At 30.1% G+C, this 22933-nt stretch overlaps 1 protein-coding gene across 4 annotated transcripts in view; it reads right to left on the bottom strand.

Annotated features, from left to right (window-relative positions):
• Positions 1-22933, bottom strand: part of LOC111032959 (neurotrimin-like) — a 106006-nt gene that overhangs the window by 26079 nt on the left and 56994 nt on the right. For all 4 annotated transcript variants that reach the window (XM_022313462.1, XM_022313463.1, XM_022313460.1 and 1 more), the window contains exons 4-5: positions 13871-14029; positions 12611-12739 (exon numbers count right to left, since the gene is read on the bottom strand). In XM_022313462.1, coding sequence (XP_022169154.1) covers positions 12611-12739; positions 13871-14029 — 288 coding nt within the window. The remainder of the gene's footprint in view (positions 1-12610; positions 12740-13870; positions 14030-22933) is intronic.

Raw genomic sequence — 22933 nt, 5'->3', positions numbered from 1 at the left:
CAATCAAACTAGGTTAATTTTATCACCAAGTATTGTTTTCACGATTACAATGTATCGTACACTGTTGATTGTTTACATTATCCAAGAAAAGGAAATATATTCCACACGTGTACCATATTATTATAATTTAATGAGCATTGAATTGCATCATAAATTATATAGGATGTGACATAGATCACTTACAGATGCAATAAACTAATTAAATACAATGTACCTACCTAATAACTTTTATTTTTTTTCCATTTAGACATTATAAATTATATTATGGTTATTGTATAAAAAATAACATATTGACAAGTACAAAATGGATTGTATTATAATTTATAGTTATAGTTAATAAATTACATTTGTCACTATAACACGCTCTGTATGCCAACTGTTATGATATTATTACATATCATTCATTTATGTGTACATAAAATATCAACAATCTACGTATTGCAACGATAATATAGCCTATAGGTAGTGCAATTTGGGTGATTATATTATGAGTGTTCATCTTTTCAAACTCGAATACTTTTACTGACATTTTTAATCAACTGCGGATATACTGTAAGACAGTAAAACAGGCACTTTTTCTCCGAACATAATGTTTAGTTGTTGTCTATATAATATTATACAATACCCACACTATACATATAACAATGTATGTATCTGTGTATATGTTTAAACCAGACTGAGCACATAAATATGACGTCATAAACCGTTATAATGCAGTTTACTAGAATTATTATGGCATATTAAATATCCTAAACTAATTTGAGACGAAAATAATATAGTTGAAGAGTCTCGTGTGCGAAACGCGATAACGTGAACGTCTTACAGTACAATGTTTGCATAATTTTATCACAACTCAATGTGGTATAGATAAAAACTAGCTGTTTGATATTCATTGAATATCCTACATACTATAAATCTTAAAAGTAAAATCTATAACTGTACAACGAAGGTAACGATTTTAAAAAGTAACAAAAACTATTGACCATCATATTATAATATGAATTATGTTGCTGCATGAAAATTCTTATGCAATATATTCAAATCGAAAATATGATACAGTTTATCAAGTTTACACGATGCGCGATGCAGCGATTGTATATGATATATAAATCATAATCAATCCAAAATATTACAATAATATATCATTTATCAACTATAAATTATGAAGAGGGTACATAAACCAACATAACAACCATAACCAATATAATCAATATATTACATTATATTACATTATATTATTACACAGCACTGTTATAATATTTTAAACATTCTGCAGTAAAATGCTTGAATAAAAATACTAAATATTTATTAAATGGTATTACACAAATATGCAATATAAACACTTTACGTTTTAATAACAGATTATAACCGTTTTATAGAATATACTGTAAATATAATAATCTAAATGAAATGAAATGAAATATTTAATAATTTGAATAAAATTTAATAAGATGAAATTATGAGCAATTTATATAGAAACATTAAAACTCGATACTGAAAAATATTATAACACGATGTAAATTATTAACATGTTTTACTTGCAATAAAAATGTGCTATTAATGTGTCTAAAATTAATAACATAAAATGAGTGAGATTTTATTTTGTATTTTAAATATAATTGACAGAACAAATACATAATTCAATTAACGATGTGTAATGAAATTTCGAAAGTCTTCGGCGGATATCAATTAATATACATTTCAAGGAGGCTAATATTTTAAATAACTATCAATGTTAGCTACCTATGGGGGCTTTGCTCCTGCATACAACTAAAAAGCTGTCTGTTCTTTTCCATGTGGGAGGGGGGGACGGATATTTTTTATTAAATTATATTTTTTTTCATATATAGTTTTAAATTCTACCATCTGTTAAACGAAAACTGGAGTAGAAATTGAAGTCGAAGCTTTATGTATGGCTAAAATTAGACACAACAATAAATTGCAATTTCAAAGTGAATACAGTTCCTAGTCGAATTTATCTACACGAGTATACACGGATAGTTAATAGTAATTAAATAGCTATTTATGTTATACTAGCAGCACATGCACTTGGTTGTTCATTAAAAATTACAACTCTATAATGATACTCGCTTGCGATAATGTGAGCCAGATATTATGAGGTAAACAATCCAACTATGGTGGATTGGGGACCCCGCTTGACCAGTACTCTGTGTTATAAATGATATGTTTTATTTTGATTTATTTTTATTTTGATTGCAAACCCGCCAATGAGTGACTAAAGCCTATAAGGGCAACACAGCCGCCTCGGTAGAAAATGTGCGAAAATTTAATTTAATGCATGATGCTTATACCTGACATGGCCAATTAACCACTGGCTACCAATAAACAAAAAAAAAAAAATACCAATTTCTATTAAATATATTTATATTTCTCCAATAACCAATAGCAACCATTTATAAACAAAAATTTCCTTCGTAAATCTGAAAAAGTTAAGTTTAAAAAGTTGGGGTGTGGTAGGAAGGTGAATAGTACAAGCGACTTATCCTCATACTTATCAAAGTTAAAAAAAAAATTTCATTAAAATCGGGCCGCTTCGGAGGAGTGCGACCACAAACACCGTAACACGAGATTTTTATATATTAGATACATGTTTGTTTTTTTTATTGTTATTATTTTATATTTAGATAAGCGCATCGCTGCGCCACTGTTTTTAATTTTATTTTGGAATTGTCTGAGTTATTTTAAAAAGGAAAAACAATTTTTTTCATAAAATGGTACAAACTTCAAAAATGAAATTATTCGCTCAGACCTTTTAAGTTTCAATACCATTTCATGTTTATTAGTTTATCATTAACTAACAGAAACTATGTATAATATACTCACATGTATAACTATTAACTACCGTCTACCGAGAACCAAACTATATCACATACAGCGTTTGTACACTTCACAACAAAGAACATATTTATAGAATTAGTTTTAATTACGTTTTCTGTTCAATTATAGATTAAAGTTGAGATAAGTAAGTTAGGTACTATGTTATTCTTATTTGGTTAGGAGTATACTATATAGCAACAAGCTTAAGCACTGAGAGAGGAAGAGGTAGAAAAATTAATTCTGATATTGCAATGTATATACCTACCTAATATAATGTACAAAACAAAAATATTATATCCTCAACGACAGAGCTTTAGACAAAAGGTCGATGATAAATTATATTTAAACAAAAGAAAACATATACCTTCATATATTTATACATCTTAAAAACGTCTGAACACAAATTCACAGAAATGACGATAATATCAGTGGATAGAATTTCATTGTACGTTGTGCACATTCTTCGGTTTTAATTTATCATAAATATACGTCGGCCGTATAAGTCATTTGCGCGGTGGCGTAATTGTGCGTGTGTGTATGTGGTGGGGGGAGGGGTGGAACTTCCATTGATTGTCATACATAATTATTATATTGTATATATATATATATATATATATATATATATTATATTGAGTCGTAAAAAGTCGTCGAAATAAATCGACATAAAAGCGAACTGAGAGTTTTAAAATCACGCGACGTTCGATTCGTCAAAAACGAGTTCGAAACTCTGAAGGCACGTCGGACACCCAAAACGATTTAATACCTTTGTACAGAAACGGGTACCTATGTGTATGCGTAGAATCAAAAGCATTACGCGCGTAATATCAGTTAAGTAAAACTATTGATGTTATCTAATTTCCGGGCGGCGCGCGTCCAAGCGCGAAAACTTTGACTAGTTTCTCGAAAACATCCGTTTCGCGGACGATTGCCAACCAGACCAATTAGGAGATAAGAAACAAGTTTTTAAAAACGTATTACGGTTAACGAACCGTTCGGGACGAAATCACCTATCCGTGTAAACGGATCCGGCTGATCTGTTCCGCGCGAGCTTTCGGAGTGATGGCGCGCTGTGGCGTGTTTTTTCTTTCTGCCCCATAATAACGATGATAATAATAATAATAATAATAATAATAATCATCCGAATGCCACTAAAATATATTTACATATACTTTTATAATAATATGGCTAGGTGGCTCATAACTCTCCGTCTCGAAACATCTGTTTTTATTTTCGTACCCCCCCCCCTCATCTTTCCCATCACCAACAAGACCGTAGTATTGTATAATAATTTTATAATAGTATGACGAGCTAGGGCTAAAGTGCTGCTCCGGATATAATATAATTTGCCGCGCTGATAATAAACATAACAATTTATCATTTTTAATATAAATAGTATTGCGCATTATGCACGATAATATATTATTATTATTATTATACTCGTCCGTGCAAGCACCCATTATAATGAGTCCTTTGATGATTTTTAAACGCTCATATTATATTCGCTGCATTAAAAAGTTATTAGCCGTCGTCTTAACTCTGTCCAAAAATTATTAAACCTTCGCGTATATATTATACAAGCGCTCTATATATAAATTAGTAGTTTATGATAATATGGTGTTATTGCACATTTCATATTATATTGTACACTGCTGTATACATGCAGTGTAATAATATTATAAATTAATAATTATTATTATATTCGTGACGTATGAAGTATGATGATATGCAATGTATATATTCTATGTACAAGACCGGAATAATTATTGTGGACTCTTTCGTTTTAGATACTGATCGATTTGACCGATCCAAGTTTCCACAAAGTAATTAAGTTTAATCATGTATAAACTTATAGTTTGCTGTTATAAGTTACGTTTCATGGACGTATATCATGTTATCACATTACAAACAACCACGTTCAAGTTTGTTTATAGTTTGTAAGCTGTCCAAACAATTTTTATTGCTCCCTATTTCCATAATGACTGAAAAACTAATAATCGAAAATACCCCAAAAAGGATAGTGTATAATATGTTATTATTTTCATTAAATAATTGCGATCAAATCAATGATAAATATAATTTATATTTACTGTTTTCTTTGTTAAAAGTAATAATATATTGATAAGTTTTCAAATAATCATTAAACTAGTTTTAATAATTATTGATTGTGTTAACATAACAAGACGATTTTATTTTCTGACACAAAATTATGCATTTTTCAAAAATACCTACTAGATTAGATATTTCCAAGCTGGAGAGTCACGACGCAAAAATGGGCCTCAATTATAATATGTTTAGCGGGTTGAGGAAAGTTTTGAAATATATAACCTTATTTTTTTTTTATAATATAAAATATTTAATATTAGATTATATTATACATAAAAAATAAAATAGATATTTCATGTATAATAACAAGTATAAGAATATATTATGATACAGTATTTATTTGTTATTAAATTGTTTTATCACTATCTGCCGCGAGGATCCCGAGTGTACCACAGGAGTGTCGCCACAACGCGGCCGCGCTAAAAGTTATTTCAGTGATAGCGACCATCAATGAAACGACAAAAATAGCGGTCGTTAGCTTATGATTTTGATATTTGTGTTTGAGACATAAATTGTTTTATTAATAAAAATACATACACTGTAGTACACTGTCAGGTAAACGCGGAGAAAATTATTCAATAATGTTGACTATAGTATTGCACAGTGATATAATATTTAAATGCATAATTATATATTATATACTTATTTTGTCGACAACTGTTATTAATTATTACACAATGACCTTATTATTAAAAATGCATATTGTTGTAGTTACTATAGCAAAAATAATAATACATACCATGCCTACATAATATTGCTACAATGCTACTACACAATGCGATTTACCATATCACCCAAGATATGTTTTATACATACATATTTTGATTTGTGTATGATAATTTTATAATTTTCATACAATTTGTAGCGTTCGTATCGCTCAAAAATTAAAGTGACATTAAATGCAATAATAAAAATAATCAAGAAAACTGCGGCTAAGATGGTTAAAATTTAATTTAGCGTTTAGAGCATTATATTTCAAGACACGGTATATGTTAATAACTTTCATAATATACATTTTCTTTAATATCGCGCGGCGATCCAAACATTCCCAAGTCGTAATATATTAACCCTATAGCTCATGTGAGTGTGTGACGTATGAGCGGTCCTCGCTCGTTTTATATTCGTGCACATTATACGCCATAAAAAAAATGTTCACCAAACGTTCGAAAGTCGGGTCTCCGTCCACCGAGACTCGTGGCATTTGATATTATAATATTACTATTATATTTTTACATTTTTTCGTTATCAAAACAATTGCGCACTGTAATGGCCGTGATAATTATTTTTTCACAACAATAAGGACAATGGCCGAGGGAGGAATGACTAAATGGCATCATCGGAGGGCCGTTTTGGTGTATATAATGTATACACAAATATATACATAATATATATCGTGTATAATAATAATATTATGTACGTATACAAAAAATAATAATAATAATAAAAAATGTGAAAAAAAGTACAATCTCGGGGATGGGGTCGGCCCGTGGTTGACGACCAGCTATTTAACCGATGATTAATTATCCCTTTGTTGTCGACGGGTCGCAGTTTTACGTGACGCCGCCGCCACCGCGCCGGTAATACCTGACGATCCCGAAGATATTCATATAACGTTGCGTCTTTTATAATATAATATAATATTATTATTATTATTATTATTATTATATAACACTCGCGCGAGCTCGTGTATTATTATTATTACTATTATCATTATTATAATGATTACTATTATAAATATTATATTATACGCGAACCGAGCGCAAACGCCTTTTAATGATTATTAATGGACGCTATTGTCTTTCGCGCTGCTCCGCACGCGCCCGCTGCCGAAGCATCGGCGGCAGCAGCATCCCCTCGCGAAGAGACGGCTCCATAGTATATACATAGGTATATGATATTATACCGCATTATACCGTTGCTGGTACCTATAAGGTCGGTCTGTGTCGGTCGTCGGTCGTTTGCGCGTGGATGACATTCGACGAATACTGATATATTATTATATTGTATACCCGGCGCCCAGCGATCTCATCGCCGTTTCCCTGTATAAGTGTTATATACATCTAAAGCTAAATTCCGTCACGATCGACAACCATACTATATATACTCGTATATATAATAAATTGTATGGCTGTCGGCCTCCCCGACAATTCACGATGAAACGGAAGTAAAAATAAGGGTCGCACGCGTTAATAACATCGGTTTTTTTTTTTTTTTTTGAATAATGTATTCTAGTAATACAAAGCGTCACCGTCCATACTATTATTATTATTATTATTATTATTATTATTATATGATACGCGACGTCCATGGACATCGTATTCGAATGATTCGAATGATTTGAAATTATTTTTTTAACAATACCCCGAAGTGAATAGTAATTGTTTAAAAAATTTATTTATATTTTATCTGCGTAAAATTACATAGCAATGCGTACACATATATTATCTATCTATCGGTGATCATATATTGTATAATATACATCGACAATGATATAGACTAGAGCGCGTTTTGTAACCTGTTGAGTGTTGAGTTGTTGAGTATGATCGAGTTTCAGTTTGCAATGTTAAAACAAGTTCATTAGAAAATATGAAAGCATGATTCAATTACGTAACATCAAATATGCGTACACGACATACCAAACACATATTTTAAGTATATATATTATGCAGTAATTGAATACTTAAATAATAATAATAATTGTATTATCGATTTATTATGATGACATTCCGAAAAAATATATATATACAATGAGCGAAGATGATATTTCAATGTGTCATGATTATGATAATTGAATATATGATTTAAATGAAAGTATAAGCTCAAAGACTCAATCATTATAAAAATAATTTAATTTTTAATTTTTATTTTTTTTATGCATTATTTAATTGCATGTTAATTTATTATAAATTTGTCGCATCATTTGTCGGACTTCCGAGAAAACTTTGATAATTTACAGCGGACAAAAAAAGGTAGATACGATAATACAATCAATTAATGGTATAGCCAAAACGATGATATAAACAACCATTATTCTCCGAACGAATCCTAGTAAAAAAAAATGCAATAAATAAATTAAAAAACAAATAGCGTTATTATGTTTAATGTTATTTTTATATATCTGGAGAGTTCTTTCACGCGTAATTCATAAATAATGGAAGTGCATTAACATTTTAATGAAATACTGGAAACTGTAGATCAAATGACATCGTAATATATATATATTGTATTATGTATACAAAAATAACAGGAGGAAAAGAAAAAAAAATACCGAATAGGTTCCTGGAAAAATCGTGTCTGATGCTGTCGACTGCGCGGAAAAGAGGCTTTGGTAAATTTTTCCTACGATATTTTTTTACACTTGTAGTTTGTTTGACAGTGTCTGTGTTTGTATTATTGTTACTGCAAAATTAACGTACGGTGTAAACGGCGGTTGACAGAATTATTCATGTGCGGTGGACATTTTGCGGCTAATCCATACACGAGGCTAATGGAATGAAATACAATTACACGGCGAACGCACGTCAATCGCCCCGACGCGACGGTCGGTGGCCGCCGACTAAGTGACGTTCTGTGCGGCCGAAGGGGTGCAGGTGGCGGTTGGGGAGGGGGGGGGGTGAGGTACCCGACATATGAACGAGAAATACTCAAATAAACTGTAGTTTTTTTTACCTAAACCATTATTTCATGTTAACCAAACATCATCGGATAATCGAAAAAAAACATATTAACGATTAACGTCATAAATATTTTATCGCGATGAGGGATATCGCAAACAGGTGCATTAAATACGAAACAGATTTTGCAATAATATAAAATCGCGCAAAGTAATATAATATATACCCACGCGTACATAATAATCATGCATATTTTAATACAGGTTGTCATCGTGGTACGGTGAGGACTGAGCAGTATTGTATCTATGTCGTTTTTCACTTGCTCTGCAGTGCTTTGGGTGATCCACTGTGATGATAATCACTTGGAATGCTCACAATTATACTCTTTCCATTCAAACATTTCAAACTACATAGTCAGCTGTACAGGGTGTAACAGGAAGACCTGACCAATTAAATAACTCTTGTGAAAATTTACATTGAACATTTAAAATTTAAATCTGATTAATTTTTTTTTCGAAAATTTCAAATTAGCTATGTAATTTGTGAATCTGATTACTAGAAAACTATGGATGGCAAAAACATTTATGCAAGTAAAATGGTTTACTTTATATGATTCTTGGAAATGGCAAATTTTTTGAAGTCGGCGAGACTTCTTAATTTGAAAAGTAATAACTTATTATAAGTATATTTAGATTGCAACAAAAGTGGGTAAGCCTATTTAAAAAATTGTAAAAAATATTTTTAAAAAGTCTATACTTTTTCAACTAGACTAGTTCAACTGGATGTAATAAAAATCATGAGATTTCAAAAAAAACTTTAAAATAATAAACCGCATATGAACTAAACAAATGTTTTTACAACTAACATTTTTCTAAAAATCAGATTTACAATTGGCTGAATTGAATTTTTAAAAAAAAAAACTATCCTATTTAATTTTTTTATTTTCAGTATTAAAAAATAAAAGTAAAAAATGTTATATAATACTTCTATAGTACTTAGCGCAAGCGCCTATAAAATAAATGTATATAAAAAAAAATGTATAACAAATTGATTAGAACTAAAGTTATTTTATTTGTCGGGTTTTCATTTTTCATCCTGTATTGTATAGCAATAGGGTTGTCAAACCTCGATTAGCGTCATAAACTATCATGTGTAGGCTCGCGTTTAAAATTGTTGTTAATATATTATGTAATAATTGGTATTATTCCTTTTCCTGCTCTTCGTATTATTTTTCATCATAACGTGCGCGGCTCGTGATACTCTCTTATCGGCAGCCACCCCTGTTATATATAACAATATATGGCGTGAGCACAATGAAATATTATATCAATCGCGACTCGGGGGTGATCATCGTTCATTTTATTAATAAATCGCGGGTTTTGCCGGTCGTGGGCTTGGCGTGATGCGCTCAAAACGTTTTGTTCCCAAGCGGACGATTAAAACTTTGTTTAAAACAGTATATATGAAAAAATGTGCCCAAAACACGAATTTAAACAACCTCGGCCAGTCCGGGGGTTTGTTTGTGTGTGTGTGTGTGCGTGTGTGCGTGTGTGCGTGTGTGTGTGTGTGTGTGTGTGTGTGGGAATTATGCGCAGAGGGGCGCGTGCAGAATGATTGCGCAGTGTAAAGAACACCGCGATGTCGTAACGAGGCCGCCGCCGCCGCTATATTATATGACTAATATAATAACACCCCCCGCCGCCGACCATCGTGTACGCAATAGGTTATAGTAAACAGTAATAATTTAATAATAATAATATTATAATGATGATAATTAATTGTGCACGCGGCGTGTCTCGCGCTGTATTACATAATGTGTGTATACGTGTGTCATTTATTATATTATTGTGTGTGGGTTAGCAACGAACGCATTTAGAACGAAACAAGTATGCTGTTGTGCAACTGAATTTTCGGGAACAGTGACACGATTGGTTTAGATTTTGAAAGAAGTGCGTGCACATCTGTTTTGCTCTATACCTCGAAAAAAACCATGTTTACATTATACTCCGTGATTTTTTAAGCATGCCAACCCTATTTGCTCGCGCTTAAATTATGCATTTATTCAAATTCTGATTTTGGAATTTCTGAATACCCTTGAAGATCATACTTTTGAATGCTTCAGGTTTTTTCATATCACATAAACATGATTCTGTGACAATAGAATAACTTCTATTTTTCAAAGGATAATATGTGTCTATAATAGTAATGTTGAGAGGGGGGAGGGAGGTTTGGTTTTTTGAAAATGTTAGTATTTACTTATTAGTAATTGATCTGTCAATAAAAATAATTTGAAAAAATGGTAAAGTTTAATAAATACTACATTTATATAGGTACATCAGCATTCTCAAGAAAGTCATCTGCTAAATAATGAACTGCTAAAAAGTGAGGTTTTCATTTTAAAAATAGAAGTTTGTATCACCACAGGATACTATCCTGAATTAGTCCTAAAAATATTAGGAAACTAAAAATTTGGTCTTTATGTCATTTTCTTTGGTCCATTTAAAGTCATTATAATTAAACGGTTTCTACTGTATATAAATTTTATTTTATTGCAGATTTGGAATTTAACACTCATAATGTTACAGTAAATACGGTTTACAATTTAGTGTGGACTCGATCGTCTAGATCGATATAGTTATAAAAAATATTATACGTCTCAACGACAACGATCACGTGACTATACGACTTACATTATATTATAACTACCACATATATGTAAATAAATAATCATAATAATACGCGTCATGTTGATTTCACGAAACTTTCTATTTAATTTTAAATGTAAATGTTAACGTAATGATACTACAATATTATTCTGATAAATGATAATTAATAGAGTTTTACGAAAACGCCGTCATAATAATTTCGTACGTCGTTTCATTTCAGTCATAAAAATGTCGACGAAATGGTGAACAGTCCAGACGAAACAGAATTGAATCATTATCCTGCACATACTCTGCCAAGTTCCACAGAGTCTATTATGGGTACTTTTGTGGTCTTGTGAATTGATTTTCTTTAGGTATAAGTCCCGTACTTTTTTCTCGATTTTATATTAATATATTATTGATGAAAGATGAAAGTATATATTATTTATGACTTTCTGTCTAGTTGATTTGTACGTCAATTTTAATTAAATACAAAACAATTAGTAAGTATTTCAACTTACTAACCGGTTTATGATTGATATTAAACGGGCCAAACAAATTGTTTATTTTGATAGAATATTTTATAACTTTTTTATAAATATGTTGATACAAATAAATTGTGCAACTACAGCATGTGTTGTCTACAATATTATAAGCTAATAATAATATACGGAAATAATCGGAATGAAGAATGTGCGTATTTGTATAGACGTAAGTAAAAAATGCTTACTGTAAATTAAGTAATATTTTACATTTTGTTACTAGATGATTTAATCGGTATTTATATGCACTGATCTCTTTCAAAAAATAGTAATAATGTCTTCAGAATTTTCTATGAAGCATTAACAACATAATCACGAGTATATACTCGCGGAGTAGAAACCAGGGAAATCGAGTGAAAACATTTCCTATAAAAAAGTTTTCAGCGGGAATTCACACAATCATGGTGAAGCTGTGAAATGTTTTATCATGACCGGCCGTTGAAAGTTTACGACAGCGAAAACTTAGGCAACGGATTTTTTTCAATATACCTACTGTAGGGAAGCCAACGGCTAAATAATGACGTTAAAGGAATTTTATATAGTAATTAAATGTTATAGTTTTTATACAAACGCCATAGTTTTAATTTTTCATAATATTCTTATAATAGAATGAAGCTCACAAATGTTTATTCTTCATAATATTATGACTGCCACGAATACTATAAACACGTTGTATTATGTATGTCTTTTTTTTATATCGCGTAGCTTATTAGGTAAATACATTATAATGAAAATGTGTATTTCCCAGTTACAGAATATTTTATAATAATATATGACAGTAATATATGAAGATGATAACGTTTGAAAACGAATATAATTAATATTAATATTATCTACGTATATTAATTTTCGCATGATATATACTCACAATCCACGCTGACTTTTATCCGTTTGCTGACCGACGGGGGCACCGAATTTGTGGCGATGCACAGGTAGGCGCCCATGTCCAGCCGACTGATCCGATGCAGTTCCAAAGTGGGTTGCTCCCATTCGCTCACTTAAATAATACAAGAAAAATACATTTTATGACATTATAATATGCATATATACGACGGACGACCAATAAACAAATAAAAACAGACCCATGCAGGACGCGGTATAATAAAACACGCAATAACAATAATAATAATTATCGCACCGAAAACTTATTTCGCGGACGAGGCGGTTAGCAAAACGTGGGCGAGTTGAGCGGGTCGGGAGGGGCGTGCAGGTATGGAGATAAACTGTGTATAATATATATTATATATAGATAACGTTGTCACGACAAATCTTATACACGCGCGAGAGTATTATAAGTTATATATAAATGCGCCTTGGGATGGATATAGGTATCGGTGGTACAACAGTGGTAGCGGTGGCGGCGGCGGCGGGTTTACGCGTGAGGCGAACTTTTGCCGGCCCTCGCGTTTGAAAAGTTTTCGGATTCCTTTGTGTGCAACGCAGGACCGACTGTATATATACACTGTCAATGATTCATTGCTACCAATAAGGATTGTCGCTATTAAAATGTCCTACCGCACCACCCTCCCCGGATCCGTCCGCGTGTTGTTATTATTGTTGTTCCAATTAAATGGGGCCCGGGAAGCGAATAAGACTGCGAATTCCGCCTTGCAGTGTCCCGATCGGCAGCCCTCCCCGCAAAAACATTATTATTATTATTATTATTATTATACGTATATATATATATATATATATACATAACCTGACCTGCAGGAGAGCGATAATTATTGTTGTTAACGTTTAATATTTCCATTTGTTTCCGTAGGTATTGTGAGTTCATGGGTGTCGGGGGTGGGGGGATAAGGCGAGGAGCGGGGAAGAAGACGTGCGCCTAAAACTTTTGACCGTCGCCGCCGCCGCCGCCGCCGCCGTCGATGGGACTATCCCCACCGCGGTTAGTAGTGCCATTGTCGAGTGCATATAATAATAATACGTTTAAGTGAAGATATTCTGTGGTTTTGTACAAATGTAATATTCTATTTAGCTGTACAGGTGAGCTCAACTATGGAATGCGAAACAAATACTAAGTAAGCGAATGCAAATACAATATTATATTTCTAAGATTAGATAATTAATAAAAGGTAAATTATGTTTATATCTGCAGATGGCCAGTAATAAAAATCCGTACCGTTTAAGGTCTTGTTGATGTTGATTTGTAGACCGTCGTCACGTTTCCATTTGATATCTGGTTTCGGATAACCATCCACGTGACACGTCAACGACACATTTGCTCCTTCTCGAACTATTGCATCTGAACTACTTAACGAGTCGGAAATCGATGGCGGTACTGTTGATAAAATAAACAATAACACAGTATTATTAAAATATCATAAGCAACCACACTTTTATACATTTATACCTACACTTATAAGTCTATAAATTACCTCTATTTTTTTTCTAAAGAATTATAATTAAAGTATTGCCAATTTAGGCAACAATAATTAACCATTTTACATTATTAGTTTTAATTGATATAAAAAATAAACGTAGAACTGATAATACAAACATTTTACATTAAACATTCTCAATGGTGGGGGGGGGAATTAACCTTTAATACCCCTCAACACCCCTCAACACGCCACTGTAGAATATGCATACTACATGCCATTTGGTACACAAATGTAAAATTGCAATAAATATAGTGACTTTATAATGACAATTATTGATTAACTCTAGTCCCTAATAAATGCAAAAATAAATAATTGCATACGTTATATGCAGATTGAACATAGATATATACATCTATACACAAATATACTATGATAGAAATTATAGTATTGCGTTTACAATATTTTAGTTATAAATGAAAAAATAATAACTATAAATCATAATAATACTATATACAGCGTTCAGGTTTGTCATTGAGATCGAAGTGGTTCGAAATAAGTGGAGAGATGCAATTGATTTATTTTGTTTTCGTGTATGACTTAAACAGTCGTACACCTTTTTTTTTATACATGTTTTACAATACATTTTTTTTAAATACTTAGTCCATATCGATATTTGTTTTTTAGTTTGGTCGCTTCTTTTTGCATGATATAACATGTAGGTACCTAAGTGCATTTAAATTTAAAACACAACAAACATTTACATTTATGATTCATAATATACATATATTATGCTTAAAGGCTAAAGCATTTATGTACATACAACTTATAAATACAAACAGAATGAATTATACCATTAAACAGTAGAAAGAAAAAATAGAAAAGCTAAACTTTTTTTGAATAAAAATTGTGATATATTTATTAATGTGTAAAATTAATCAAAATGTTGTAAATCTGAACTCTACAACCAAAAAATTAACATATTATATCAACATAAAATTGCAAGAAATTACTTTTAGATTTATTAGATCTAGATCGTCGTAGGTATAATGGCCCAGTTTAAATGAACAAACAAATAAGTAAGTAGGTACTTATTATTGTTTTTTATCGAAAAGGAATAATATTTGTAATATTGGTAAATATGTAAAAATTTTCATCGTTTTTCGTCGAATTATTGAAAAATTAGTATAAAAAAAACCATTGAACAAATAATTTTTTTTTAAATGTGAAAATTGCTAATCAACACCAATATACTACCACCAATTACAATATATTAATATCATAATTATAAGGGGGAATGTATTATTTACGATAAAATAAGTTTAGGAATGGAAAATTTATATTATAAAACTTCAACCTACTGGTTCCAACCAATATGTTACACATAAGTACTTTAATATATATATATATATAAACAATAATGTACATAATACTTATATAAACCTATATTTATATATATAGAATGTAATACCATAATACCCAATAATTTAAAAAGTAATTATTTAATGTACGTTTTATTGGCATACATTAAATTCAAATCATACAGTTCAGTACCTATAGTTATATACTGATATATAATATACGTTCCTAGATAAACCCTAATTTATGAATTATTTAATTTGCTATGCAACAGACAGAGCTCAAATACTACTCATATTTTGTTTGACATTATTGTAAACATAAAACTGTACACACTGTACATACTGTGTATGACTGAGTTTTTTTGGTGAGTAATAATTTCGTAGATTAAAAAAAAAATACCTTTATACAGGCAGCTCATTTTATTGACAGATGATTACGATATGTGCAATTACAAACAACTCAAAGTAAAACAATTAATCCAAAAAATTATTATGAACGATGTTATAATATTATATATTATGTATACAATAATAACAAAAATAATTTAATATTTTCAATTAATAGAAATGATAGAACGCTTAATTAATTGCATGAACCCTAAAATATATACATGACATATTATATAATACTAATCGTAAAAACAAAGCTATTATGAACACGAACACTTCCCAAGTCTCCAGGAATATGGTTACAAAATTTGGTGCCAATTGGTTCAGAAGTTTCAAAGTCTTTAAGCCTCATACGTATACAGACATACATTAATTTTTATATAAACATAATATAGATAAAAAAAAAACAAAAACAATAAATAAATACATATAGATTATATATGTATAGTATATACATTTTACATATTATATAAATATACATTTTACGTGGAAATGAACATATTGCGTCATCGTATATTATATACACCAAATATTTACAGTAACTGTAGTCTATAAGTCTATAACTATACTACCATGTTATACTTTATTACGGAGGGTATATATATATCCTGAATTTAGTACGAATTTAATAAAATGTATACAGAATTAGTGTTTACCACCATGCGGAAAACTGTGTACACGTGATAATAACAAAGTCACACATGATACATAATAAGCCTTTTAGCTATTCAATTAAAAAGGTTTCCTTTTTTTCGGTTAACACATTTTGTGCAATTTAATAAACGCGGGCATCTTGTGTCCTTTACTCCTTTATGAAAACATTATTGTGAACTGTATCATAAAAATTATTTAATTCAAAAAATTAGCAATGTTTTAATTTGATTTACTCAAAACTCCAAATAAGGTCTCACTACTCTCACTCGTCGTTAGTGCGACAGTACATAATTTATACACTTATACATATAAATATAGGTACCTACTCGTTATTGTGACAAATAAATTTCCTTTCGACGTGCTGAAAAAATAACACACTCGTGATAACACTTAAAATGTCACATATTATGTAATGAAATTAAAAACAAAATTATTGAATAAAAAAAATGTGTTTCTTTAATTGTCATAAAAATGCATTGGCTACCAATAATATTGGAATATTGGAGGCAGGTCACCGGTTAAATAAAATTAATAACAACAATTATATAGTAGGTGTATTGAAATATTGAATATTAGGTAAAATCATCGGTATCAATTTTGTTGAACCGAGCAACTAATGATACCTATAGAAAATGTATTTTTATGACAATAAAACAAGTAATTTTTTTAACTTAATAATTTTGTTTTTAATTTCACTATTATTACACAGTTATGTGACTTTTAATGTGTGTTATTTTGTCGAAAGGAAATTTGTTTGTCACTATTTTTGCATATAACGCGTTTATATTATTTATAATATTATATGTATATACATAAATATATAAATCTACACTAAATACAGACACCAACGGCGATTGAAACCTGCTAAATACGTTTTTCTATACAATAATAAACAGGCGTGCTGATATAACGCTGCACTGCAGCAGTACATGGACAAGTGGTACTCGTAAATATTACATACAAATATAATATATATACACCAGAGAGCTGGTATTGAGACAAAATGTGTCGTTAGGAAAATAATTAATATTACACATCGACAGTGTAAGCACCGTTGGCAATAAAGATTAGCGATGTGTCATATATATATATATATATTCTCTTTCTTTTTCCCCCTTCCAAAGGTCAGAAACCTTATGGAGAGACGTGTGCGCGGCATTCCGATAAGACGTGTATACACACACACCCACACACACGCACACACACACACACACACACACACACACACACAAATACCTATCTATACACACATATGCCAGATGGCGAGAAGTAGCTTAGGGGGCTGCGGCAGTGACGGTGACGGGGCGACGGCGGTTACCCCTCTCCACGTGCGTGTGGGTATACCACCCCGGCAACCCCTGCTACGCGGGGTGCACTGCCAGCCTTAATGCAAAACGTGCCTCACTTACTAATCTATTTTTTATTCCCCCTTTATCGTTCTTTATTACTGGCCTCTGGACTTTTACACGTCGACCGCCGACCTACGCTGCTCCTTTCCTCTATAAATGTGTATGAAATGAAATGAAAAAAAGACCAAAAAATCGTTTCGCAATATTACCGTGTTTTGATATCTCGCTGCACCTATATGTGTTTTCCCACGGCCGAAATCTGCCGGAGAGCTTTGCGAGGAAAAGATAGAGAGAGAGAGTTCGTGACAGCGAGCGCAGAAGGGGAGGGAGAAAAGCACTATAATAGTCTCGGACACAGATGAACTGCGTAGTAATGGTCAAAAATCATATTACTTTTACCTTGGCGTTTTCTTTTGATGACAGCGGTCTTTTGAAAATTCGGAAGATCACATAAACGTATATGAAATGTATCTCTTAACATAGGTACACAATGATGTTCCAAACTTTTATCAAATTATATATTTTTAGACATTTATACATAACCTTTTTCTTATTTTTCTCTGATAGTTTTAATTTCTATCAATAACACGGTCGAATAAAAAAAGTATATACGTATTGATGTTCAACTAGGTTTTGGGTTTCTCCGCAGAAAAAAAACAGTACAGCAGTAAATTAAATACTACAACTATTGCAGTTCAAAAAGAAATATCATGAAAACTATGTTAAACTTTTAAGAAATTAATAAAATTAAACTCTACCTATTTAATTTTAAACATTTTAAGAAACAAATTGAAATACACATATTATAAATGTATAGAATAAAATTAATTTATAACTATCATCAATTATTCGTTTCCATTCTTCATAGTATTTATAATTAGTAATTATCATACGTAAATATATTTATCATAATAATTATCTTACTTCTTACTTAATATTTATGAACAGCTGTAGTGTTGTATATACGTCACATTCATTTAGTGAAATCACCAATTTCATGAAATGGACATATTTTTCATTAAATGTATCCATTTAAAGAAAATTACGTTTTACTATATTATGTGGACATTTTTTTTTTTAATCTTTAAATGAAGTGGATGAAATTTATTTTTTCCATATTGTATTGTATAATTATTATTATATACGTTAGTTTCTTGATATTATATAATAATATTTTTTTCCTCAAAATATAAAGAAATATGAAAATTAAATTACACATTTTCTCTATTATATACTTTATTATTTATTGGGACATTGTTGTGAGTTATAATAGTTATATAATATTCAATTCTATGCTTATACAATTGTACAAGTTACAAATTATACCAATCAACTTGTATATTTACTGAATAATATACACAATTACCGAAAGATACTCAGATAATTTCATAAAACCTTAGTAAAAATCATACAATTATAAAATACCAAAGATACTCCTATATAATAATAATAATACACAATGTGGAAAAAATGAATTTCATCCAATTCATGGAAAGTTAAAAAAAATTTTCCATATAGTATAGTTAAACGTCATTTTCACTAAATGGATACATTTCGTTCAATGAATGTGACATATATATTACACTATAGTTGTTCATCAATATTAAGTAAGAAAGTAAGATAATTAATCATGATAAATATATTTAGGTATGATAATTACTAATTATAAATACTATGAAAAATTGAGACTAATTATTGATGACAGTTGTAAATTAATTAATGAAATTGGAAAGATTAAAGAGAGGGTTTTATCTATGCATATTTTAATAATAAAAAAAAATACAATTACATAAATAAAAATTATGAATAGTATGTTTTAATTTATAATGATGTAGAATGTTATAAAAATATAAAATATAATTTCACTGCATTAGAATACAAGTAAGTTAAGAATTAAATTAAGGTACCTGCTATATAATGGTCTAGTTTTTTCGATATTGGTACGTCCCACTTCGATAAAAAGGGAGGATTTGTGATTTTGACTTAGTCCAGCGCCACTGACTTTATGCATTTTAATAATTTAAAGTATTTACTCAATGCAAATTTTAAAACTATAACTATTAAATAATCTAAAATTACTTTCCTAAAAATGGACGGTATCATAAATTAAATCGTTTTTAACTTCGTCGTAAGTTTTACTCAATTTCATGGAAATTGAACTCGTCCGCAAACATAATCAGTATACTAGTCTCATGAAGCTGTATTTCCGCGCTACAAATCAATATAAATAAATGTATAATAAAATATTAGTAGTTTAAAATCGATATTAAATATCATGTTATTTTTTAAATTAAAACAAAAAAAAAAAATGTTAAAAGTCGATTGATATTTTAGTGTGTAATAATAATCATGCCTAATTCGAGTGCATATTATACTCATCAATAAGTTATATGATATAAGCAATGTTGTTTTCAGTTTGAAAAACAAAGGTCACAATCTGAGGTTTTCTTCTGGGCATGAATTATATAATAACCGGGTGAACATGCATGGTTATAGATACACTATCGAAGCATAACAAGTACCATCCCAAACTCGACTTTTGAATGATAATGACGCATTTTCCCGTTTGAGTGTCCTTTATTTTTATTTGTTGTACATAATATCATGAATGTGTAGACGATAACGAACAGTCGGTATCTGTAGTTTGAAGGGTCCATTCGGAATGACGAGACTTATTGAAATGTTGTTCGTACCCGATGTACTTCCCCGTTTGTAAAGAATTTTGTTCAATATTCATCCGACCAACCGATGCGTAAGAAATCATGGAATATATCTATAAGTCCTACATTAAACAGGAAGTGGATTTGATGCAGCAGTGCTCCACCATAGGGTGCAGGGTACATACTACATACATCTGAAGATCATTCGAAATAATCAAAATAACGGTGAAATATTTATCATTAAAATATTATGAGTAATTTGCTATGCATAATAATTGTATCGAATATACTACACTTTTAATAAGCACGTCGATAGTTTAAAAATATAATAATATTTATAATAAAGTATCTTATAATATATAGGTAAGAAAATATGATTAAAATATGAAAACATATAATATACTAGGGGGTATACGCCATAAAAATAATGATATATTTAAAGACACATTTGAAACTAATTTATTGATATAAAATACTTTTCTAAGTTCAATCCGTTTAGTGTATAATAAAATCTGAAAAAAAATGTCTAATACAAAAATATAATCTATAGACTATATAGTATATTGGTAGTTGTTATACCTCGTTTCATTTGTGCGGATTCGGTATCATACTATACAGTTTATTATTATTTCATATTATATATTATTAATATATAATATAATTGTCATCGAAATTAAAGGTTAAGTAAATTTATGAAAAATAAATATTAAAATTATTGATTGCCATTTCTATTGATAATGTCATGTGATAGGTAATAAATTAAAATTAAAACGTAAATAGGTACATATACATTCATCGTTTATATGTTATTTTTATTTTTTATGTGATGGTTAAAATTATTGAAACGTGACAATTAATAACGAAATTACTTGGATTAGCAAATACATATCCAAAGCAATAATAGGTATACATTTGAACACTATGGAATATTGTGTAACGAACAATCGTATTTACATACACTAACATTAGGATTTGGATATGTAAATGTGTATAATGCGATATGCCTCAAACCATAACGGCACGAGACAATATTTACTTAGAAACAATTACTACATTTCTTTGTTAGAATAACTTCAAAGTGCATAATATCGCGACTGGTGGTGTACAAATGAACTATAATATATGCAAACCAAATTATCCATTTGGTAAACATTCTTTATTTACCTTCCTATAAACTCCTTATTATACGCATAAAACTCACCAAAACTACATATTTATCTTTATAGCATAGAAACGGCTGTAAAAATTCCTATAACAATATTTTTTTTTTTTTATGTAAGCTCCTACAGACAGCCGTGTTAAAAAATATTCGGCTTAGGTACTGTATTTTTTTAAGCTAACCATGTATTAAGGAATTCATTATTTAAAATTAACAAACTTTATTCGCTTATTAATTACAAAAATAAAAAGTCTATATTAACACTATGTGTCAGCTTAACGATTTAAAATATTTTTATGAATAATGCTAAAAATATCAATGAGACATATTGTTTTACGTACCTATAAATAATGTTTTACAAAAAAAATTAACATTCAGTCATGTGTATAGTCTACCACTGTATTGAGGCTTGAGGTTTTTGGTTGGGGAGACTCTGAAAAAAAATAGCTCTAATACGTCTGGACTCCCCCCCCCCCTTTTATATTTTATCTAACGATAAGAAAGAGGGGCTACATAAAAATCCAAAAATATTCTAGCCGACATTATTTCAGTCGAAAATATTTCATCCGATAATGTTTAGGCTGAAAAGTATTTGATCAGAACCATATTTGAGTGGTAAATGTGCGTGGTAATATGATTAGTGTGGTAAACACGGTTATAGATATAATATTTATGCCAGTATTTGGGATCAGTCAATTACTGCAGTGTCGTCAATGGGTAAAAAAATCGTAAATTATTTACAATGATGCCCGAGTGGTCACACGTTCGCTGCGCTGAGCTCAGACAAACAAAACGAAAATATCCCTCAACTTGCTATGCAACATCAAGGCGCTTTGCAACACCATCTCAAGTTGGTCCACAATATTAAATGTCGGCTAAAATATGGTTCTACTAGTGTACTTGTCTACGTTAATATGCTGAAATACGAATCGGCCGAAATATTTTCGTTCATTTTACGCGCTCGCGAGAAGAAATTAATGTTCAAAAACTAAAAACCAATTGAAATATTTTATTTAAAAACGTTACAGCTTCTTTAAAATAATTATTTAATATCAAAACAAACAAAATAAAATGTAATATTATACTATACTGTTTATAGTATGCAACTCGAATTAAGATGACGTTTAAAAATCAAATTTAAGTTAAATGTATTTTTCTATTTTTTTGTATTTGAAAATAAATCAATGGCACTAAATTCAATTATAAGGGACATGGTCTTTTATTTTTTGAATCAAATTTTTTTTTCGTATGAATAATTAATAATTTCATCGTTCAAAATGGCATTAATTAA

This window comes from Myzus persicae, unplaced genomic scaffold (assembly GCF_001856785.1).
Source record: "Myzus persicae strain clone G006 unplaced genomic scaffold, MPER_G0061.0, whole genome shotgun sequence".
NCBI classification, from domain to species: Eukaryota; Metazoa; Arthropoda; class Insecta; order Hemiptera; family Aphididae; genus Myzus; species Myzus persicae.
The sequence above is the reverse complement of the archived record's forward strand: the minus strand, read 5'-3'. Positions and strand labels throughout refer to the sequence as shown.